A 20,442-nucleotide genomic window follows, 5' to 3' on the forward strand; every position below is an offset into this window, starting at 1 on the left:
CTCAAGATAACATTGGTCCATTACTTGATGAGGTTGGTCACCTCACAGATAGGGACATAGACAAAGTAGAGACGTTTAATACTTTCTTCACCTGTCTTCAACACCAGTAATGGACTCTGGGTCCTCCGGAGCCCTGAGTTGGAGGACCATGACTGTGGTAATGATAAACTCCAACCAACCCCAAATTTGTGCAGGATTTGCTGCTCCAGCTGGTTGCATATGGGGCCTGATGGGATTTAATCCAGGGTACTGAAAGACATGTCAGATGCTATTGTGATATCTCTCTCAATTTTTCAACAGTCTTGGGAATCTGGAGAGGTCCTAGTTGGCTGGAAGCTGGCAAATGTTGTTCCAATTTTCAAGAAGAGAAAGAAAGAAGACCCTGGTAGTTACAGGCCTGTTGATCTCACTTCAGTGCCTGGTAAAATTATGGAGAAGTTATTGAAAAACACATGAAAGACAATGCAGTCATTGGTCACAGCCAACACAAGTTCATGAGGGGAAGGTCCTGTTTAATGAACTTAATAACCTTTTGTGACAAGGTCACCCATTTAGTTAATCAAGGGAAGCCAATTGATGTAATCTTTTTGGATTTCAGTAAAGCTTTCGATACTGTTTCTCACAGTATCCTTCTGGACAAAATGTCCAGCACACAGCTAAACAAAAACATAATGTGATGGATGAATATTTGCCTGATGGGTCAGACTTATAGGGTTATAGTAAATGGGGTTACATCAGGCTGGTGGCCAGTCACTAGTGAAGTTCCGCAGGGCTCTGTTTTAGGACCTGTTCTCTTTAATGTTTTCATAAATGACTGGGATGCAGGACTTCAAAGGTATACTAAGTAAGTTTGTGGATGAAGCTAAATTGTGAGGAGCTGTTGAATCCCTCAAGTGCAGAGATGCCTTGCAGAGAGATCTTGGCAAATTAGAGGGTTGGGCAATCACCAACCACTTGAAGTTGACCAAGAGCAAGAGCTGGATTCTGCACCTGGGACAGGGTAATCCTGAATGTATGTACAGACTGGGAGTTGACACCCTGGAGAGCAGCCCCACAGAGAGGAATGTGGGAGTTCTGGCTGATGGCGAGTTGAATATAAGTCATCAGTGTGTCCTGGCAGCCAAAAGGCCAACCATATCTTGGGGTGCATCAGGCACAGGACTGCTAGCCAGTTGAGGGAAGGGATTGTCCTGTTCTGTTCTGCACTGGTGTGGCCCCACCTCGAGTACTGTGTGCAGTTTTGGATGCCACAATATAAGAAGGACATAGAACTATTAGAGAGTGTCCAAAGGAGGGCTACAAAGATGATGAAGGTTCTAGAGGGGAAGGCACATCAGGAGTGGCTGAGGTCCCTTGGTTTGTTCAGCCCAGAGCAGAGAAGGCTGAGGGGAGGCCTCATGGCGGCCTGCAGCTCCCTCACAAGAGGAGCAGAGGGGCAGGCGCTGAGCTCTGCTCTCTGGGGACGGTGTCAGGACCCAAGGGAACGGCATGGAGCTGGGACAGGGGAGGGTCAGGATGGATTTTAGGAAAAGGTTCTTCACTGGGAGAGTGGTTGGGTACTAGAACAGTTTCCCCAGGGACGTGGTCACAGCAGAAAGCATGCTGGAATTTAAGAACACTCTCAAGACAATGCTCTCAGACATAGGGTTTAATTTTTGGGTGATCTTGTGTGGAGCCAGGTGTCAGACCCTATGATCTTTGTGGGTTGCTTCCAACTCAGGATATTCTATGATTCTGTGATTTCTGTAATGTGTCATTTGGCATGGATTTGGGTTCATCAGATTGCTCTGACAATGGTCAGGAATGGGAATAAGGGAAAAACAGCAAAACTTATGGCTTCATTTGAGAAAGGTCATTCTGTTCTTAATTCCTACTGTAATTGAAGGGATGCTGTTCCTTGAGGTGTTTTGAGGTTTTAAATAACTTATTTTTCAAGTCAAAATGAGGCAGCCTTTTGGCTTCATTTTGGATTTCTTGACTCTTTTTTTTTTTTTTTTTTTTTTTTTCCTCTAAAGCAGATGTTAAAGGCCTTTACTGGTGAATCCCACCATCATTTCAGCAGCAGTGAGGCAGAATAATTTCAAAGATATGTCAGTATACAGCTACAAAATGTAAACCTGTTGTCTATAAATGTGCTATCCTTCTACTTGGAAATGTTTAAGGGATTAAGGTTTGCCACTTAGATGCCAAAGATAATCATGTCTCCAACAAACTTTGTAACTCTTTGTTTAATAACCTTAGCTGAAGGGAAGTCTTTCTTTCTCTGACACACCAAGGTGACTGCTAGTATTACGCTTTCAGAAATGTTTGTAATAACGGACATAGGCTTGTGGTGTTTATACAAGAATGTGGGGAGGAGATACTACAGTAAAGAACAGTGCAGTGAAGAATCCCAGGTGGTTCTACAGTGGCACTTCATCCTACAAAGACTTCTTGTGTAACCTTATTTAACTTTTTGTTTCAGGAACAAGAAGATCCCAATAAGCTTGCTACCAGCTGGCCAGACTACTACATTGACCGCATCAATTCCATGGCAGCAGTAAGTTACCTCTTCTGCACAGCAGGGAAGATTTCCTATCATAGAGATCTGTTTTTTTTTTTTTTGGGAAGAAAACCCAAAAGAAGGATGTTAGGCCAAGTGCATGACTTGTTTGAAACAGGACTTTTGAAAGAAGAGCATGTGTCTTAAGAAAGGGCCCTGCTTTAGCAGAAGAAAAGACTAGATAACACCAGGCATTTTCCAGTTTTTACATCAATGATACAGAGTTTTAAATTTATTTCTACCTAACCTACAAAATAACACTGGGATTAATAGTTTAGTAAAAAAATAAATAAAAAGTAGTTCTTCACATAAGATAATAGCCACTTATATAAAAGCAGGTAAACAGAGAAACGTAAGGCTGTAACACCTTAGACATCAGATACAAGGCAGCAAGTTATTTGTGGTAAACTGTCTTTAACTGTCCTTGTTCAATAGCTGAGGAAGGTGTGCCTTCCTCTGAAGCGTGCTGTAGATCTGGCCACTAGCACAAGTAGAACACCTGCTAGTAGTATTCACTGATCTCCTGTGATATGGTAGACCTTACATTTTGGAATTTCTCGTAGTGAAATATGTCTTGCTCAGTAAGAAAAGACGACTTTACAAGCCACTATAACCCATTGTAATAGGATAAAAGAAAAGCTGCTTTCTACTCTGAGTCATGAATAACCAAAATGATCACCTTCCTTCACACCAGATTTTTTGGCGGCAGAGTAATGGAACCAAAAGACTATAGGCTGGTTTTAAGAAAAGAGGTTGAGATTTTGTGCTGGCATAGCATTGTGCTTTGATTTCCTGATTGAACAAATTCACTCCATATAGCCCATACAAGGGCTATTAAGGGAAAAATAAGTATGAAACCTTACAAAGTCAATGAGCCAAATACTTCTGGTAGGATTTGATCCAAGGCCTTTTGAATCTACCGAGTTTTTTCCATTGATTTCAGTGGCTTTTGGACTAGTCTTTAAATGATCTTGATGTAAATCTGGAGTGAGTATATGCATGTCACTATAGTAAATCTGGAGCACTTCCATGGAATGAGACTATATTTTGGCCCATGTTTCTAATATTAAACACATTTTAAGAGCACCAATAAACATCAGCCCCGGTAACGTTGTTTGCATGGCTCAGCATTGAATGACTGATAACCTTTTACTTGGCTTCAAGCCTCATAATTTACTCTTATATTTGAAGTATTAAGAAGATACAGTAGGGTTAAACCCCTGCTTCTGATTTTCCACTTAATTGCTTCAGTTTTAGGCAGGTGAAACTTAGTTGACTTGATTTCACAGGAATCCTATCAGTGGAAAACTGGAGTAACACAGCTGAGAACCAGCTCCAACATGCTTTAAAATACATGTTCTCTTCATTATTATTTAGACCTCTGAGATTCTTAACTTCCAAATGGTTATTTTGGGTCCCTTATAATTTCAGTCCTAAATTTAGTGATGGAGGTTTTTTTTGTAATTTTTTTTTAACTTCTTCCAAGTACAGTTGGCTAAGAAGTGGTGAAAGAAAAGCATGTTTCATGTTGCTTCCTGACACTGTCTAGTCTACTTCAGTTTGCGTCTCCTGGGTACTATCAGGTATTGCTGTATTTTAATTAGAATTATGGCAAGAAGTATTAGAGTTGAAATGGTAGCAGTAATCACAGAAGTGTTAATTTAAAATGCTTTAAGTCCTGTTTTTTTTTTTGTTGTTGTTTTTTTTAAAATTTAATCTTTGCATCTCCTGTGAATTAAGTACATAAGAATCATTTTACATGCAGCTTTCACGTCTTTTTTGATATAACTTTCTTTAAATATGAGGTTTTGTTCTAAATAGTAGCTTGGCAAAATAGTTCTTCCTACCCTCCGATAAAATGAAAATGGCATCCCATAGATATCATTAAGTATCTTTCTGTGGATTTCAGGAGGCCAAGGCCCCTGCACTCAGGGATCATTTTCTCAGAAGATCTGCTGCAGCGTTACCAATCATATCTGTCCCTGATAGATTATGCTTGAGAGCAATGTGGTGATTCCTGACATGTTTGACATTCCCTACTTGTAACCTTAGACCACTATGTTGGGAAGCACTTTCACAGTAGTTCAAAAAGCCATGCATTTTAGGCACAAGTCTGTTCCCACAATTGTTTCTGTTACCGTGACTTTTTAAATGTTAGTAGTTTTTAATCCTAATTCTCAAGAGAGTATATAACAGTGAAACCAGATCTCTTTACTAACTCGTAGTACACAATTCCTGTGGAGGGAATGTCCCATCCTTCAGGTAGCCTGATTGGGAGGAAAGGCTCAAGAAGATTCTTGGTAGAATGTCTTCTAGACCCACCCCTAAGAGAAAGGGATGGTTGCTAATGATATCTAAGTTAGAAAGAGGAGCCTCCAAATTTGCCCAGTCCTCTGATGTCAACATGCTGGTGTTGACATCATGATGTCAATAAGGCTGGTGACTGCAAGCAGGTTGTAGGCCCACAGTCAGAGACCATTTCCATTATCAAGGTCATTGCTATCTTCCGCTGATTCATCAACAGACAGAACTTTCTTAAAAATGCAGCAGCTGCCCTGTTTATATCACAAGAAACTTCCCTGTGCTCCTCTTGCCCTCATCACTCCATGATACTACCTGCTTGGCAGCACAAATAAAAACAGCCTTCATTTTACTGGAAAGGAAAAGTTCTGACAGCACATCAGTGCTTTGATGAGCTTGGCTGTACTTGCATTTCCAGAGATAGATTTTCAAGTGAACAGTGTTTTTCTGGAGAGGTTGCTCAGATGAGAGTATGAGATGGGTGGATGCCCATTCACCAGAATTTAGCAAGAGGATGATAACTCTCCTCTGTCTGGGTTAGGTGACATCTATGTTACTTTAAAATTATTTGCCTGAAAGTTTTTTTTGTTGTTGTAATACATCTATTCATAGTTTATTCATAGTTTATGATTTGTAGTTTACTCTCTTAGTTTGGCCTCAATATAGCTAGAGATGTGGTGCACCTTGAATTTCAACTGACCTCTTTTATTTAAAGAAATGTTTTAAAATAGTGTTGTCTAGATATGTCATAAGAGGCATGCAATACAATAATTTATTAATAAACTTTAATTTCACTTCTATTTGTTTGGAAGTGATTTCAGTAGTGATAATACTTTGTTAGTTATGATTTAGATAAGACCTAAAGAAAGAGCTTGGTCTATAATGATAAATCAGAATGTCCAGGTTGCTTTTTCACTACTTATTCTGTTTGCTTCATTTTTCTTTTCATTTCTGTGAGATTGGCAGTGAAACTAGGTCAATCATATAGTTCCTTTCTGCTGCTAGTTGATATGTTTATTATTATTATTGGTGTCTCTTTCCTAATGTGTTGTCATTATGGTGCTCTACTTGCCTTCCCAATAGTTTAGGGTAATGATTAGCTATTAGAATAAGGTGTGAGAATTTACTTGATGCTTTGAATAAAACTAAGATTTTCAAAAGCAATTTCTTGGACTACCTGAAGTTTTACATGTACAGTTCTGCGTGAATGATTTTTTCACATATACTTTTTTTTTTTTTGACTTTGCAAATCAGATAGCTAGATGTCATGCTTTCCTGGGTGATGCACTTAATCTGGAAAATTTTAAATATGCAAAATGTGCTTATGAAAAAGATTCATATGTATACTGCCTTTTAGGGACCAAATGAGGACCTGGCACTATTTTGCTTCCTCTTCCTTGGGTGAAACGGTTTTGGTTAACTGACAGTAGCTAGCTGCATCCTCAGCCCAGCAGACGTTAGTCCTAGAGTACAGTTTGTAGTTCAGGGAAGCAGTGCATCAGTCAGCCACGTTAATGAAATCCAGCTTCAAATAATGACAGTTCCCTCCCCTCTGTCTCCCAGGGACAGTTGCGTTTTCTATAACTCTTGCCGAGAAAGTTATTTCATAACGTAAATGCATGACCGACGAGGCTGTCTTTAGAGAGGGCATGAGGATTTGAGTTCCTGGCCGTGCACAGGAGTGAGAAATGAAGGGCTCTTGGCTGCCTGCAGCTTTAGAAAAGGGGTTTTCTATAATCGCCCTCAGTTGTGAAGGCAGGATTATTTGTATTTGTTTCATTTGGAAATGGGCCTTTTTCACTCTCAACGAAATACTGTTGAGCACCTTCCTGTCATCCATTCACTTCCCCCCCCATGATGGTTCAGAGTAGAAATTAAGCTGTTGTAGGAGTGGGAGCCTTTCAAAGGAGCATTTATGGGCCAAAGGAAAGGTGACCAGATGGGCCATCACCCAAGAAAATACAAATCAAACCCCAAATCACACCCCAGGATTCTGCCATTGAGATTCTATAATGCCTGTTCAGGTTTTCTGTTTATTTTTCAAAGAGGGGAATCATATATGGCTTGGCTTAAGCATTTCAATTTATGTTTCTGGCTGTCGGGGGATGCTGGCAAAAGATAAAACATCATCAGCTCATTTTCCATCAGTAGCGCTCTGTCATTCCATTAGGGCAGGAAATAGCTCGCTCTGTTACTGAGTGAATTTGACTTTAGCGAGGATCAGAGAGACGACCCCCAGAGTTAAACACATCTCCTTATGCCAGCTGTTCAGCATAAGACAGCAACGGCCCGTAGCCAAATGACCACCCTCAGGATCTGACATGTGTTGGCACCATGGGGTTTGCAAAAGCAAGCAACATGGGAGCATTTCCAAGGGAAGTGAGGTGATGGGTGGGAGAGTGGGAGAGTTAAAGGAAGTTCCAGCGAGAGGAAGGTTTCCTTTTCAGCATGCTAAATAGTTAAATAAAGATTTCTATATTTCACTGTAGTGGGCCATAATTGTAGGTACTCAGATTCCACCACAGAGAGGTATAATATCTGACCCTTGATAGATAACACTATTTCAATTGGGGTATTCATTTGGGAGCGGGTTCAGAACTGCTTTCCAGATCCCACTGAGTGATATCCCCCAGAACTCCTGCCAATAAGAAAGGCTTTTATCCTCTTTGTTTTACAATTAAAGAGGCTAAGAAGACATTGGTATAAACTTCGAATTTCCAGCATTGTGTCTTGACTGTTTATGAAGCCGCTCATTGAAGTTGTGAGCCTGAATGGTACATGGATGGGTGCTGAAGAGTCTTGCTTCATATCTCAAGGTTGTGGTGGTGCTAAGTGTAGATCTGGAGCCCTGATTTCCTGCTATACCACTTTTTTCTTAATGGCTTTGTCTGATTTTCAGAACCTTGTATTTTGTGTGTATTCCCCTCATCGTCTCTCACCCTAATTTACAGTGACTCACAGCATCTTCAGTTCCTGCAAGTTGCATACCAGGGGGAAAAATGACGGATGTAGCTCCCAATAGAAAAACATGAAAATATAAGCTCTAGTTTCTGCATGCTTCAGTTTACGTGTTAAAACACAAGGACAGGGATTTTATGATGCTCTTGCTTTTTGTAGTAAATGTTTCTAATTAGCAAGGACAAAGTGTTTAGAGAAAATTAATATCTTAAACCAGGTTAAAAAAAAATGGAATAAAGGAAGAGTCAAACTTCTGGGTACACAAACTATAATTCAGGGTACTTGCAGGCTCTCTAGTCAACTGAAGAAAAAGCTTTTCTGCTTTGAAACCTGACACAGAAGTCTGTTGTCTTTCCTTTTTCTTTTTTTTTCTTCTTTTTTTTTTTTACTCCAAATCCCAAATCCCTCCAGCCATATCAGTCCAATAAGATTTTGCCTCTCCCTATAAACTTTGCCTCATATATCCATAGATCACCACAGTGGATCACTGTTCCAAATTAGGTACAGTTTTCTGAGGGCATCCTGGCAAGTATGATTTTTGGGGGGTAATGTGAGAGCCCTAGTTTTAGGCAGTGTGGCAAGGCTCTATGCTGCTGCCAGTCCACATGAGCAGCCTCATCTGGATTGAGTTTTGTAGCTGAGGCGCTGCTTTCCTGGTGAGAGGTCGGCAGGCACCTCTCCGTGGGTTGATAGGATAGTTGTTTTTCATAATTCCTGGCCTGTCTCTTAGCTTCCAGGCAGCTCAGGCTTTTCTGATTGTCATCTCCTTTTCTCAACAGATGCAGACACTGTATGCTTTCGATGAAGAAGAAACAGAAATGAAAAATAAAATAGTTGAAGACTTGAAGACAGCTCTGCGGACTCAGCCCATGAGGTAATGTTGTTCATCTTTCATCACAATTCACTGCCTCCCAATGGTCAGATGGGGCACAAGAAGGAGTGGCAAGGACAGAAACCTCTTTGTCTCACCTCACACAAGCGTTCTCTGATAGTTCAGACAATCCACAGAGAGCCATACAGTTCCTGTTCTGAACCTGTGTGGTGGTTTTACCGTGCTAGGCAGCTGAACACCACAACCGCTCTCTCACTCCCCCTCCTTAGAAGAGGAGGGGAAGAAGTAAAGGAGAGAACAACTCACGGGTTGAGATGAGGATAATTTAATTAAAGGGGAAAAAAATATTAAGGAAAGATTATTATTAATTAAACAATTTAACTAAAAGGAAAAAAGGGAAAGGGGAAAAGGGAGGGGGAAAGGGAAAAAACAAAACAAAACAAGTAAAGGCTGTGTGGAAGTGCAGAGGAAAGAAATTACTCTCTACTTCCCACAAATGAGCGATGCTTGACCACGTCCTTGAAGAAGGGCCTCAATGCACGTAGCCGGTGTTCGGGAGGACAGACGTTTTCACAAAGAGAGCCCACCCCTCCCCTCTTCTTCCTTTTTCCACCTTTTATTGCTGAGTGTAACATCATATGGTATGGAATATCCCTTTGGTTGGTTTAGGTCAGCTGCCCTGGTGATGTTCCTTTCTCGCTTTTTTGCCCACCCCCTAGGTGGGTTAGAGAGAGTCCTGATGCTGTGCCAGCACTGCTCAGCAGCAGACACAACACTGGTGTGATACCACTGCTGTTCTAACTACAAGTGCAGAGCACAGCACTGTATGGGCTGCTGCAGGGAAAGTTAACATCCCAGCCAGACCCAGTACAACCTGTCTAGCTGGAAGGGCACAGTAATGCTGAAGCATATAGCTTCAGGAAAATAAAAGACAAATTCTGTTCTGAAAAACATGTGACAGATCTGTGCAAACACAGGTAAGGACTGTGAAGATCAAACTTACTGACTTCATAGACTCCTGAGCATCTCATGCGATTTGACTCATGATGGGCGAGTTGTCAGCCTCTACTATGAATTTTGAATTCAAGCTTCCTCTTATCTTTAGTAATGTGAACTTTTTTGGCACAAAGCAGCTAATCTATCTAACTTTACCTGGTTTGGCTTCTTCCTGCTCTGTGTTTAACCGTGGCATGCAGAAATGTTAAGAGTCTTTATTGTGTACGGTGTCTTTGAAGGTAAGGTCATCTTTGTTTTTCTGGGAACAATGCTCTGAACAATTGCAAACTAGCTAGCATAGAAATCTTTTGCATTTAACACTTAGAAGGACATTGTGCTGAAGCAATAACCATAGTTGATACAATTTTGGGAAATATTCACTTGGTCAAAAAGTTTCTGAATGTCTTTGTATTAAGCCCAAAATAAACCAAATGTGCTTACATCCACATTATGCTGAAGTCCTAGTTTCAGAGGCCTCCAGTAATGCCTAATCACATAGGTTTTCTGGAATTAAAAAAAAAAAAAAGTAAACAGAACAAACAAATAAATAAAACGAAGAGTAGACCACAGAAAATAATCACAAGAGAATTTGCACTGTAGTTAGGTTGAACAGAAGTGAAGATATTTCTGTGAGTCCTTGCAGAGCTAAGTGCTGATTATGTTCAGCTTTTCCTTTCGTGATGTTTAATGTTTCTTTTGAGCAGGAACAAAATAAAAGCCCTTTAAGAAAGCACTTGGAGAAGGAGTCCTCCTTGACAAGCATCCTTGCTTCATGCAGTTGAGCCTGCTCCTCTGTTGTACAAAGCTAGATGTGAAGGAGACTGAGGGAGCTCTAGGAATTTAAAGTGCTGGAACATCGCCTCTCTGCAGCCAGCAAGCAAATACAGAGAGGCCATCATTATGGACTCTTCCTTCATGTGTGAATGACAAGATACTGAGTGATCACTAAGAGATAAGTGAATAAGGAAGACAAAAGGTAGGAGGAAGTCTCCAGCACAAAGCAACTTGTGCTGAGATTCAGTTGCAATCACACCTCAGGTGTTGTAGCCCTTTGTGGTAGGAGATTTGTAGCAGGAGCTGTATTGCAGGGGGCAGCATCTTCTCTTTGGGCTCACGTATGTAAATGCAGTCCCTTAGCCAAGTTACTTCATTATCAGGAGAGCCTCTAGCACTGACTGCATGGAGCTTCTCAGCTCACAGCAAGTGCAAGGTTGAGCACATCACCTTAAACCTTGGTGGTTTACCTCCTGTTTCAGTGGGCTGTAAGAGAGCACAGATTCTGAAGCATAGGGATTCATCAGGCTTTGGTAATTTTAGTCATGCAGGTATAGTAACTGCTTTTAACATGGAACTGGAGAAACAGTAGCCTGTGCTGAGGAAGAGTCCAAGAGAACAACTGACAGTTTGATCCTATCACTATCCTAAAGTAGAGAACATGGTAAAATGCAGCTAGACTTTATGATAAAATGGAAGCTAAAGACAACAGCCACACTCCAAACTTTTACCGGGATTTTTAACCAAAGACCTGTGCCACTGAGACATTATGTAGCAACTCTGTTACATTGATTTGGAACTGGTGTGATGTTTCCTCTGAAAGTGATAGCTTTCTCATATCATTGAGCATAACCAGAGCAGCCAGGCATCTCTGTTCTGTCCAGCTGAAATACTTTGGTGGCCACAATTTGGTAGTTTTACTCTGTCATTTTGAGTAGGATAGCTCAGCCTCCTTTCTGAGAGCAAGGCAAAAGAGAAGAAAGAGAAATGTCTTTTGCTCAAAATCTTGCAAGGTTTTCCAGACCAGACCTATATTGCTTCTGCTGGGTCCCCTTGACAACAGGCTGTTGCTTCATCTGTTTATAATAACCCTAACAAGCTTCAGTACAAGCATCTATGAGCTGCCCTATAAAGTGTTCTCTTCTAAATCGCTGGCGATGGTTATGGGGCTTTTTTTTCAAATAGTTAAGCCAAGCCAAATTTTGAGTTAAGTCCTATGTCTCAACTAATTTCCAGCGACTCAATTCGTTAGCTGCCAAATGGGCTGCGTGCCAATGCCTGATCAACAAGCCAATTTCTTCTTGATGGAAAGGTTGCAGTAGAGAGGCCCTCAGCTCCATCAAATCTCTCTCATAAGCAGTACTATACCCAAGCCTTCAAAAGGTTTAATTTGGACATCAAATCCTGTTTTCCTTGCCACTTCTGTTCATCAGAGGTCTGAAGAAAACAGAGACCTAAATTCACATAGGATAGATTGTCTGGAATCTGTTTATGGTGGGTAGGGTACAGAGGGTTTCTGACAATTCACCAGCAGGGTCCTCTGCTTGAATTCTGCAATCTAGAGGATCCAAAATAAGAAAAATACACGTTTGGCTCTAGGTTTCGTTTTACTGTAGAACTGCGTCTCTTCTAGTGTAAAATGCAGAGTAATGGCACTAATCTGTGCCTGTATTCCAATCTACTAGTTCTAACCCCAACAAAAACTGAAGCAGATCTTCCTAAACTCAAGTTCCTTTTCCGCTTAGAGAAGAGATGATAGAAGTATCCCTGGGCAGCTAGTTGGCCCACTCTGAGAAAATCCATTTTGTTCTGGTATTTAGGAGCTGCCCTGAAATAATAAAGCCAGGTTATGTCCCAGCACGCAGAACAACCCTAGCCTTAGAGAACAAAACCCCCACATCTGCATCTTGTAAGGAAACAGATTTTCTTTTAGGTTTCTAAGAACTTATGACTATAAACAAGTGTGATGACAAACTGTTGGACAGAAGCAGGGAGAGAAGAGCTCTTTTTTTTGTCTTTTATTTTTTATTTTTTTAATGCCCAAAAATGGAGGTTCAGAAGTGCAGCAAAAGTAAAAACTTACAAAGGTCTGGAAAAAAATAACTTTCTGGACTCACAAAGGAATACCTCCTTTAGTCTGAATCATCAGCACTAACTCCCTTTGCTGTCTGCTTTTCTCCTTCTGTTCAACTCAGATTTACCTCTTGTTATTTTTGCTTGATTTAGTCATGTTGCATTCCAGTTCATACTGGAGATGAACATTTATGTTTCCAGCAAGCAAAACCCATTTTGATGAATTTTTCAGCAGTCCAGTAGTTGTCAGGATTATGTGTGTCTCCTGATTCTTTAGCGAAGTGCAACCTTGGCTGTTAGCAGGGTGGGAACATCCTGCCTTCTGCACACCCACAGCATATGACCTTTCTGTCTTTCCTGCACTGGATCAAGCCTCACAGGGAAGTTGTCCCCCACAGCACTTGGAATCCATCAGTGGGTCATTACCTCTTAGGCTTCATCTGTATTTGGATGAAGGGTTTGTTATTAGAGCTAGCTAACACATTCTGATCAACACTCTCTAAAATTTGAAAGACTAAAAGGTGCTGTGCCTTTCAATGTGTGTTAAACTGGTCAAGTGAGAGTCTGAGGTGAGGTTCGGCTTTATTATGCTTGTTTAGCACCTATTAAAACACACCCTACTTTATTTACAGTTGAGTTTTTTAGTATGTTAGCCAGAATGCATTGGCAAATATGCTTAACTTTACACCTTTCAGTCTAGAACAAAACCTTACTTTGCAGCGCACAAGGCATATAAGCTGGCAGTTAGTTATGGCATGCATATATAGTGGGGAAGAAGGTAGTTTATTTGCATAAGTTATGTTTGCCTTTGCACATGCGAGTGCATACACACACACATCTGTGCTTACAGGCAAACACATACACAAACATCAAACAGCATGAAGATTATGGTGCTCAGCCTGTCAGCTGAACTCCCACTTCTTTTTCTTTTCTGTACAGACATTTACACACATACTTCCCTGTTCACATCAAGCAGATCCTAATACTGAGACTGTTTGCCCAGAAATTGCTATCACCATTTCTTACTTTGTCTCCGTACTGCATGATTTCTGTCTTTTCCGGAGAATAGGGGACTAAGTGTTTTGGAAGGAAGGTGAAAATCATCATTAGATTCCTGCTTCTGATGTCAGCTGAAATGGGAAGGTACTTGGTTTAGCTTCCTATTGAGTAATGCAGTTTACTGGTTGCTCTTTGGACTAGGAAGAGCACAGGAAAATCCCAACATTGTTTTAAATTATGTCATTAATCAAAGTCACACCACTTTCCTGCGCATGCCTTCTATTTGGAATGACCTCATCCAAACAGTCCTAGAAAAAATTGCTCTGCCAACGAATTTAGTAAGGGATTGTACTTAATTGGGACAATGTGATTTTTGTTCATTTCACATTTTTTTCATCTGTTCATAAGAGCAGGCCAAGATACATAAAGGTTGTAGTATCTTGTATGTCTTGTCATAAGAGCAGGTGTTCCATCTGAAAGTAGGTTTTAGGGACCCTTTGTTCATCTGCTTCTTAAGGATGTTTTCCTTTGTCAGTAGAGCTCCAGGCCTTGAGAAAGGTATTCATCTTATGCCTTGCCGCAGCCATGAACTAAGAAGAACAGTAAAACCATGTGCATTATTTTTTTATTTTTTTATTTTTTATTTTTTTATTTTTTTCCTTTGTGTGTGTGTGCACAAAGGGATTTGGAAGGAATAGCTAGGGCACAGCATGGATTCACAGAACTGAACCTTGGAGGTAAAGAGGAGCAAGGAGAATTTAAATTAGTCCTCCCATAGTATAGGCAAAGATCCACTCAGCTTTTTAGTCCCAGGGTTAGAGAAGTGCTCTAAAGGCATCAGCTTTGCATTGTCTGATAACAAATTGAGGTTGTGCTTATCTGGGTTCCCAGGAAATCCTTAGCAACTCTTTTAGCCATGAATGTGCTTATTCCAGTCTTTCTTTGCATTCTAGAAGCATTACAGAAACTGACCTAACTTTTAATCTTTCTATAACCAGTTTAAGTAACAAACTGCTCGAAGTAACTTACTAAATTCCTGCTGCACAATGTGTGATTCCACTATCTAGCCTAGAGGCAGAGGGGCTTATCCTCCTATGATTTGTTAGGGTAGACAAGATGATGCATCCAAAGAATGTGCAGTCAGACCTGTGTGAAACTTGGCAGGCCATCTTAGAAGGGTTCAGCTAAACCTTGTTTTCATTTTTGGTGTACATGTGTTCCTGTGTGTGCTTGCCCTTACTCTGATATTCACTTTGAAATTCAGTTTTGAACAAAATCCAAACCTCAGACTGAAGCTTTGTTGAAAGCACCAGGCTTTGCCATGTTTCTGGTCAAACTGCTGGCCCAAATAAGCTGAAAGTTGGCAAATCCATCAGTATAATGAGCATAGCTTTCAGGTAGGCCCTGAAAATTCCTGTGTGGTGTGAGGTGTAACCACATGTGTCAAGTCCATATTATCCAGGAGATATATAAGTATGTCTAAGGTTTGTCTTGCTGGTGCAGAGACATTAACAGAGATCACTGAATTGTTGGGAGTCTTTCAATATGGTTCTTCCCCACCTGATGGATATTAGGAACAGCATCTCACTTATGGATAGATAAGAGAAAGACAGCACGTTGGGGAATATCCAACAGGGAAAAAGAGGGGCTGGGTAAAAGCTCCAAGATACAGACTTAATAATACAGACTTAAGAATACTTAAGTATTCTTAATTTGTTATACATGTGACAATTGTTAACAATCTTTTCATTTCTTTGAGATAACCATCTACATTATGCTGTTTAGGACATGGTCATGGACATATTATTCTTGATTACATTTTGCTAGATTCAAATTGAATTCACATGGGTTTGTATTCAGGCATTCTAAAAAAAAAACTGCATCTACCTGTACAACCTGCTAGAGGAGGCAGGAGGTGAACAGAGTTATCCTGAGAAATGATTTGCAGCCCATTTCATATCTTTGCATCCCCATTTTTAATCCAGGAAACTCAAAATGAAACATTGCTAGAATTATTGGTTTGAACAGATTTGTATAACTCCATCAGTTTCTGTCGACTTGTCTAGCAGGCTGTCTGTATGGTCTAGTTTGAATTTCCTCTATATTATTTCCATACTCAGTTTCCATGATCTTAATCTGAAGAAAGGCAAATTTTATACTAGAATATGGTAGAAAAAGAACTCCAGTGATCTCAATAGTCAAAATAAACCTCTTCCAGTGTAGGCTTAGTCATTTGTGATTAGGTAACTGAATAATTCTATATTTCCATAATTTGTGATGTTTTTACAATACATATTGCTACTGCAGGTTGACAGAGGCCCTTCTCCATCATTAATATACCTCCTCAAACCAAAAGCAAACAAACAACAACAAAAAAACACCAATGCAGCCAAGGCCATTGTAAGAGCCTTCAGAAAACATGTGCCTCTTATGTATATGTTCCTTTGCATGCATCATGGGATCAGAGTGTGAAGTCTAGACTTCAGTCAGTACAGCTGATAGTTGCAGTGGAACTGTGCTAGTGTTTTTTTTCTCTCTCTTTCTCTTTCTCTCTCTCTTTTTTTTTTTTTTTTCCCTTGAATACCTGGGAATTACCCTGTGATCTTCAAGCTAGCCAGCTTTTGCAGATGCTGGGATCACAGGGTTGAATATCTTTTGAATAAATAAATTGCCTTTTGATTGTTTTTGTTATTTTCCCTACCTGCTTTTTCAGGTTCGTGACCAGGTTCATTGAGCTGGATGGCCTGAGCTGTTTGCTGAACTTCCTAAAGAGCATGGACTATGAGACCTCAGAAAGCCGTATACACACATCCGTTATAGGGTGTATCAAGGCACTGATGAACAACTCCCAAGGACGGGCTCATGTCCTGGCTCATCCAGAGAGTATCAACATCATCTCCCAGAGTTTACGGACTGAGAACATCAAGACCAAGATTGCTGTGCTAGAGATCCTAGGGGCTGTCTGCTTGGTGCCAGATGGTCACAAGAAAGTCTTGCAAGCCATGCTTCACTACCAAGTCTATGCTGCAGAAAGGACAAGATTCCAGGTATGGGGAGGATGGTTGGACATGAATAGCCATCTCTGCCAGGGAGTGATTTTTAGAGTGCACATATTGCAATATTGCTAGGCAGTAAGAAGGCAATATTTCTCATTGTGTTTTAGGAAAAACACTTCAAATAGATTATCATCTTCCTTTTTTTTTTTTTTTTCTCAAGACCCGATTGCTTGTCATTAATGCTGATTTATAATCTCCTGTATTTTACGTTAGAATGGGGGGTTGCTAAGTTAAATGAAAGCTGTTAATCTGTTCATACTCTAACCTGATGCCATTGGGATGCTAATCATTTATTTTACCCTGGAAGCTGAAGCCACAGAATTCCAGGAGCCTCTGTCCTGATTTTAAACTCCTTTATTTAGTAACACAAGAGGTGTGGATTAAATAATGGCAACAGTGGATTAAATAATGAACATTGGAGCACTTAAATTGTCACTTAACAATCAGTTACAAATCATCACCGCCTATCAAATGCTGGCTCAGATATCTACTATTCACAGAATAGAAGGGAAACTCACTGAATCTCAGAAACCTTGGTATGTCACTAGATTATTGACAGGTTTTTATTGTGGATACTACTGGCTATTCCTCTTCCTAGTGAACTGAGCACCTTTACGAAAAGATGCAAAAGAATCTGTTGCTGTGTATGAACCTGTAGTTCCTAAACTTTGGGATAACCTCACCCATTTGCTACTCTTTCTTAGGTGAAATGATAAGGGTGGTGTTGGACCAATAGGCCCTGGATCCTGGTCTGTGTCAGCCATTACCTTCTACCTCAGTACCTGTTGGTAGATTTTGGGGTACAATGAGCTCACAAATGTAAAAGTGAATGGAGAACAATCTGTGCTCATGAACAGTAGCTGCCAATGTTTGTCATTAAGACTGAACACACTATGAGATTCAGTGGCTGTGACTCAGATCTTCTGTGCTGCTGTGTTAACTTGCCCTTGTTTGACCAAGTGAGTCTCCTTAATAAGTTCACATGGGAGATAGATGCTGAGTTTACTCAGTGCCTCCTGTTTGAGTCCTCTGTCTTTCTCTCTTTTTAAAATTGGCTTAAAATCTACGAAGTGACAGATAAGTCATTTCTGGGCAGGTGTGGTAGCACACATCTTATTGTACAGCTGAGCTTTTGAGGAGTCTAGTGTAATGATTTGAAGGTGCTTTTGTAAGTCTGGAGACACTTATCAACTCTCACATTCATGAAAGACTAGTTTGCATCAATTCTTTGTCCAAATTATTTTGTTTAAAAAAAAAAAGATACTTTCTCTTCTTTTTTCTTTCTCAAAACAACAAGAGCAAATGATTTAGCAGGAGGGTTGCATTCTTGTTTACAAACACTTGTGTCTTGAAGCTGGGATTTTTTTCCACTACACTCAGTGATAGCTTGAGTTTTAACAGTTTTTCTCATAATTTTGAGGAGGTAAACGTTCATCCAAAGACCTCCTCCATTCGTCTTCAGTCATTTTCTTCTAACAGAGGGACAGTGGCACTATTCAGAACACTGATTGAACAAATGTGGTCATGGTCTTCCTTAGATTTTAGTGGAAGGTTCTCTGATACTCTAGGATTTGTGAGTTAAGAGAGTGCTATATCTCTTTGCCTCTTTCCATTCAAGTGTTTGGATTTGTTGTCCCACACCTGTATCTCAGAATGGTCTTGCAGCTCATTATCAAGAAAGAAGCATCCATTGTAACTCCACTATGGGAGGCCAGCTTAAGGAAGGGATGAACTGACTGCTTATCCTATGCCTTTCTGTAAACTTCAAAGATGTAACGTACAATGAAGGTGTAGACAAGCTGGTGAAAGCCTCTTTTTTCTTCATCCTAGTCCTGAATGTAAACTTTGTAACCTAGACTTTTCAAATACTAGAAGAGCTCCTTCAGATTTTAAATCAAACTCTTTTGGGAGATATTTCCTGTATCTTGAGCAATTACCAATATCAATCAGTATATTGAAGTGTCCAAACAGCTTAGAGCTTGCAGCTTTAGGTTAACTCTGACCTCATGGTGCTGAATAAAAATTGTGGGTTGTATTGTTCTAATTCCACTCTGTTTTGTAAGAATGAGGAAGCGAGGTTCAGAACTATTTACTGGCAACCATCTAACACATGACCTTGTGGATAACTTGCTGCTGACAGCTTTGGATTGAAACACTGTTTATTTCCAATTTGCACATGTTCAGGTGTGGTGGAGTGATGCACAGATCATATATTTAACACGGTACTATAAAACATTGCATGTTCAGTTGAATGTCAGAAGCTGTTGCTGCTCAGTTTTCTAAGCACAACACTTACTGCCTGGCACAGGCAGCCAAGAGTAGTCAGAGGCACCAGCAACTCGTAAATTAGTAGAGAAGGAAAGCTGGGACTTCATGTGTGGTTCTTCCTACACTTGCATCATTGCCTGTGTGTTGTTACAACTCCTTGTGTTTTGATAGGGAACTTGCAGTTTTATATTTGTGTTTCTACATTCAAAATCCAAATTACAGTGAGATTCCTGTGTGATTTAAACAACTGTAATCCCAATTTAATTCAATTGCACTAGGTTACACCAACTGAAGATCACTATTCTAAAACTGTGCTGTAATGTTTTGGAAAGGTTGTCCTTGCTGTTTGAGATTTTTTTTTTTTTTTTTGTATTTTTTTTTTTAAATTGAAGTTAATGGAGAATATAGATAGTGCATCATGTTCATAGAACTTCTACCACCTTAACTTCACAAAATTTCACATTTGGCTCTGAGTTGGAACTCCGATGTAAAATATTGCTTCTTTCTAAACTGCCTTTATGGATTTGACTGAAATTTTCAACGCAATCCTTAACTTCCAAGACGAGTCACTTTACAGATATGGGAGTAAATGCCTAAATACCAGAACTTACTCTTCTTCTTTGAAACTTCAGTCTTCACTTAAGTGAATGCCTTTGAGTACTACAACTTCACTCTATATCTCCACTGCTCAGTGTGTTCACAGGGCCATCACGAGCAACTTTCTCTTTGTACTTGCGACAAGACTCTATAATCTGTGACTGAATTTATGTTGTGGCTATTCCTATTTTCTGACATTTGTCATAGCTTCTTGCCTGAGCTGATCCCTTTGTCTTCTTTAATTTTTGACCTTTTCTTTATGCTGCCCTTCTGCCTGGAATAATTCTCCTTTAAATGTCCAACAGGCAGTCCACAGTTCAACTTTTAAAATATTCATTGAAAACTGTCCTCTTCAGGGAAGTATTCCATCCTTACTCAAATACCACAATAATATAAAGACATTCCTTAAATCTCATTCCCGAGGCAATTTGGGAAAAGCTCTGCCTTTGCTTCACCCAATTTTCATTTGAAATGTGCTTATTTGCCTATAAATCCTGCTCTGTCCCTTAAAGAAAAAAGATGAAAGAAAAATTTGCAAAGCCAGACCTCAAAGCAGAAATAGCGGAGTCAGTAGGATGTGCCCTTGGTGTCCTCGCTGGGATTCTTTTCCATCTGATGTATTCAAAGTTGGTATCATTCCGTCACTGGCTTGCTGTGTGACCATGAAAATGTCCCTTCATCTTGAGTTTCTTAGGTGCTTTTCTTGTGAAGGTGAAGTTCTCTATAATGCTACAAAAACTGAGAATGAAGAGTCTCTGAGTCATTCATGTCTGCATTACCCTACGAGGAATAGAATAAAATAGAATAGTGTAGGTCAGCTGGAAGGGACCTTCAAAGATCATTTAGTCCAAACTGACTGGTTTTCACTGTGAAATGAGCACAGTCTTACTCTTCCCTAATTTATTGCCTTTCTGATTATTGCTTTTCTGCTTCCCCTCATTGCTCGTGTGGAGTGAATGCATACTGTTATGATGTTGTAACATGTACTTTTTAACATGCCACATTTTGAGTCAAACCAATGTTGCAAACTCATAGTGCTGTAGTGG

At 40.1% G+C, this 20,442-nt stretch overlaps 1 protein-coding gene across 11 annotated transcripts in view; it reads left to right on the forward strand.

The window, feature by feature from the left end:
* DAAM2 (dishevelled associated activator of morphogenesis 2) overlaps positions 1–20,442 on the forward strand; it is a 208,752-nt gene that overhangs the window by 126,502 nt on the left and 61,808 nt on the right. For all 11 annotated transcript variants that reach the window (XM_040554425.1, XM_040554419.1, XM_040554427.1 and 8 more), the window contains 3 exons: positions 2,465–2,539; positions 8,581–8,675; positions 16,189–16,522. In XM_040554425.1, the coding sequence (XP_040410359.1) occupies positions 2,465–2,539; positions 8,581–8,675; positions 16,189–16,522 (504 nt within the window). The remainder of the gene's footprint in view (positions 1–2,464; positions 2,540–8,580; positions 8,676–16,188; positions 16,523–20,442) is intronic.

The sequence above is a fragment of the Cygnus olor genome, chromosome 3, assembly GCF_009769625.2.
Source record: "Cygnus olor isolate bCygOlo1 chromosome 3, bCygOlo1.pri.v2, whole genome shotgun sequence".
Classification (NCBI taxonomy): domain Eukaryota; kingdom Metazoa; phylum Chordata; class Aves; order Anseriformes; family Anatidae; genus Cygnus; species Cygnus olor.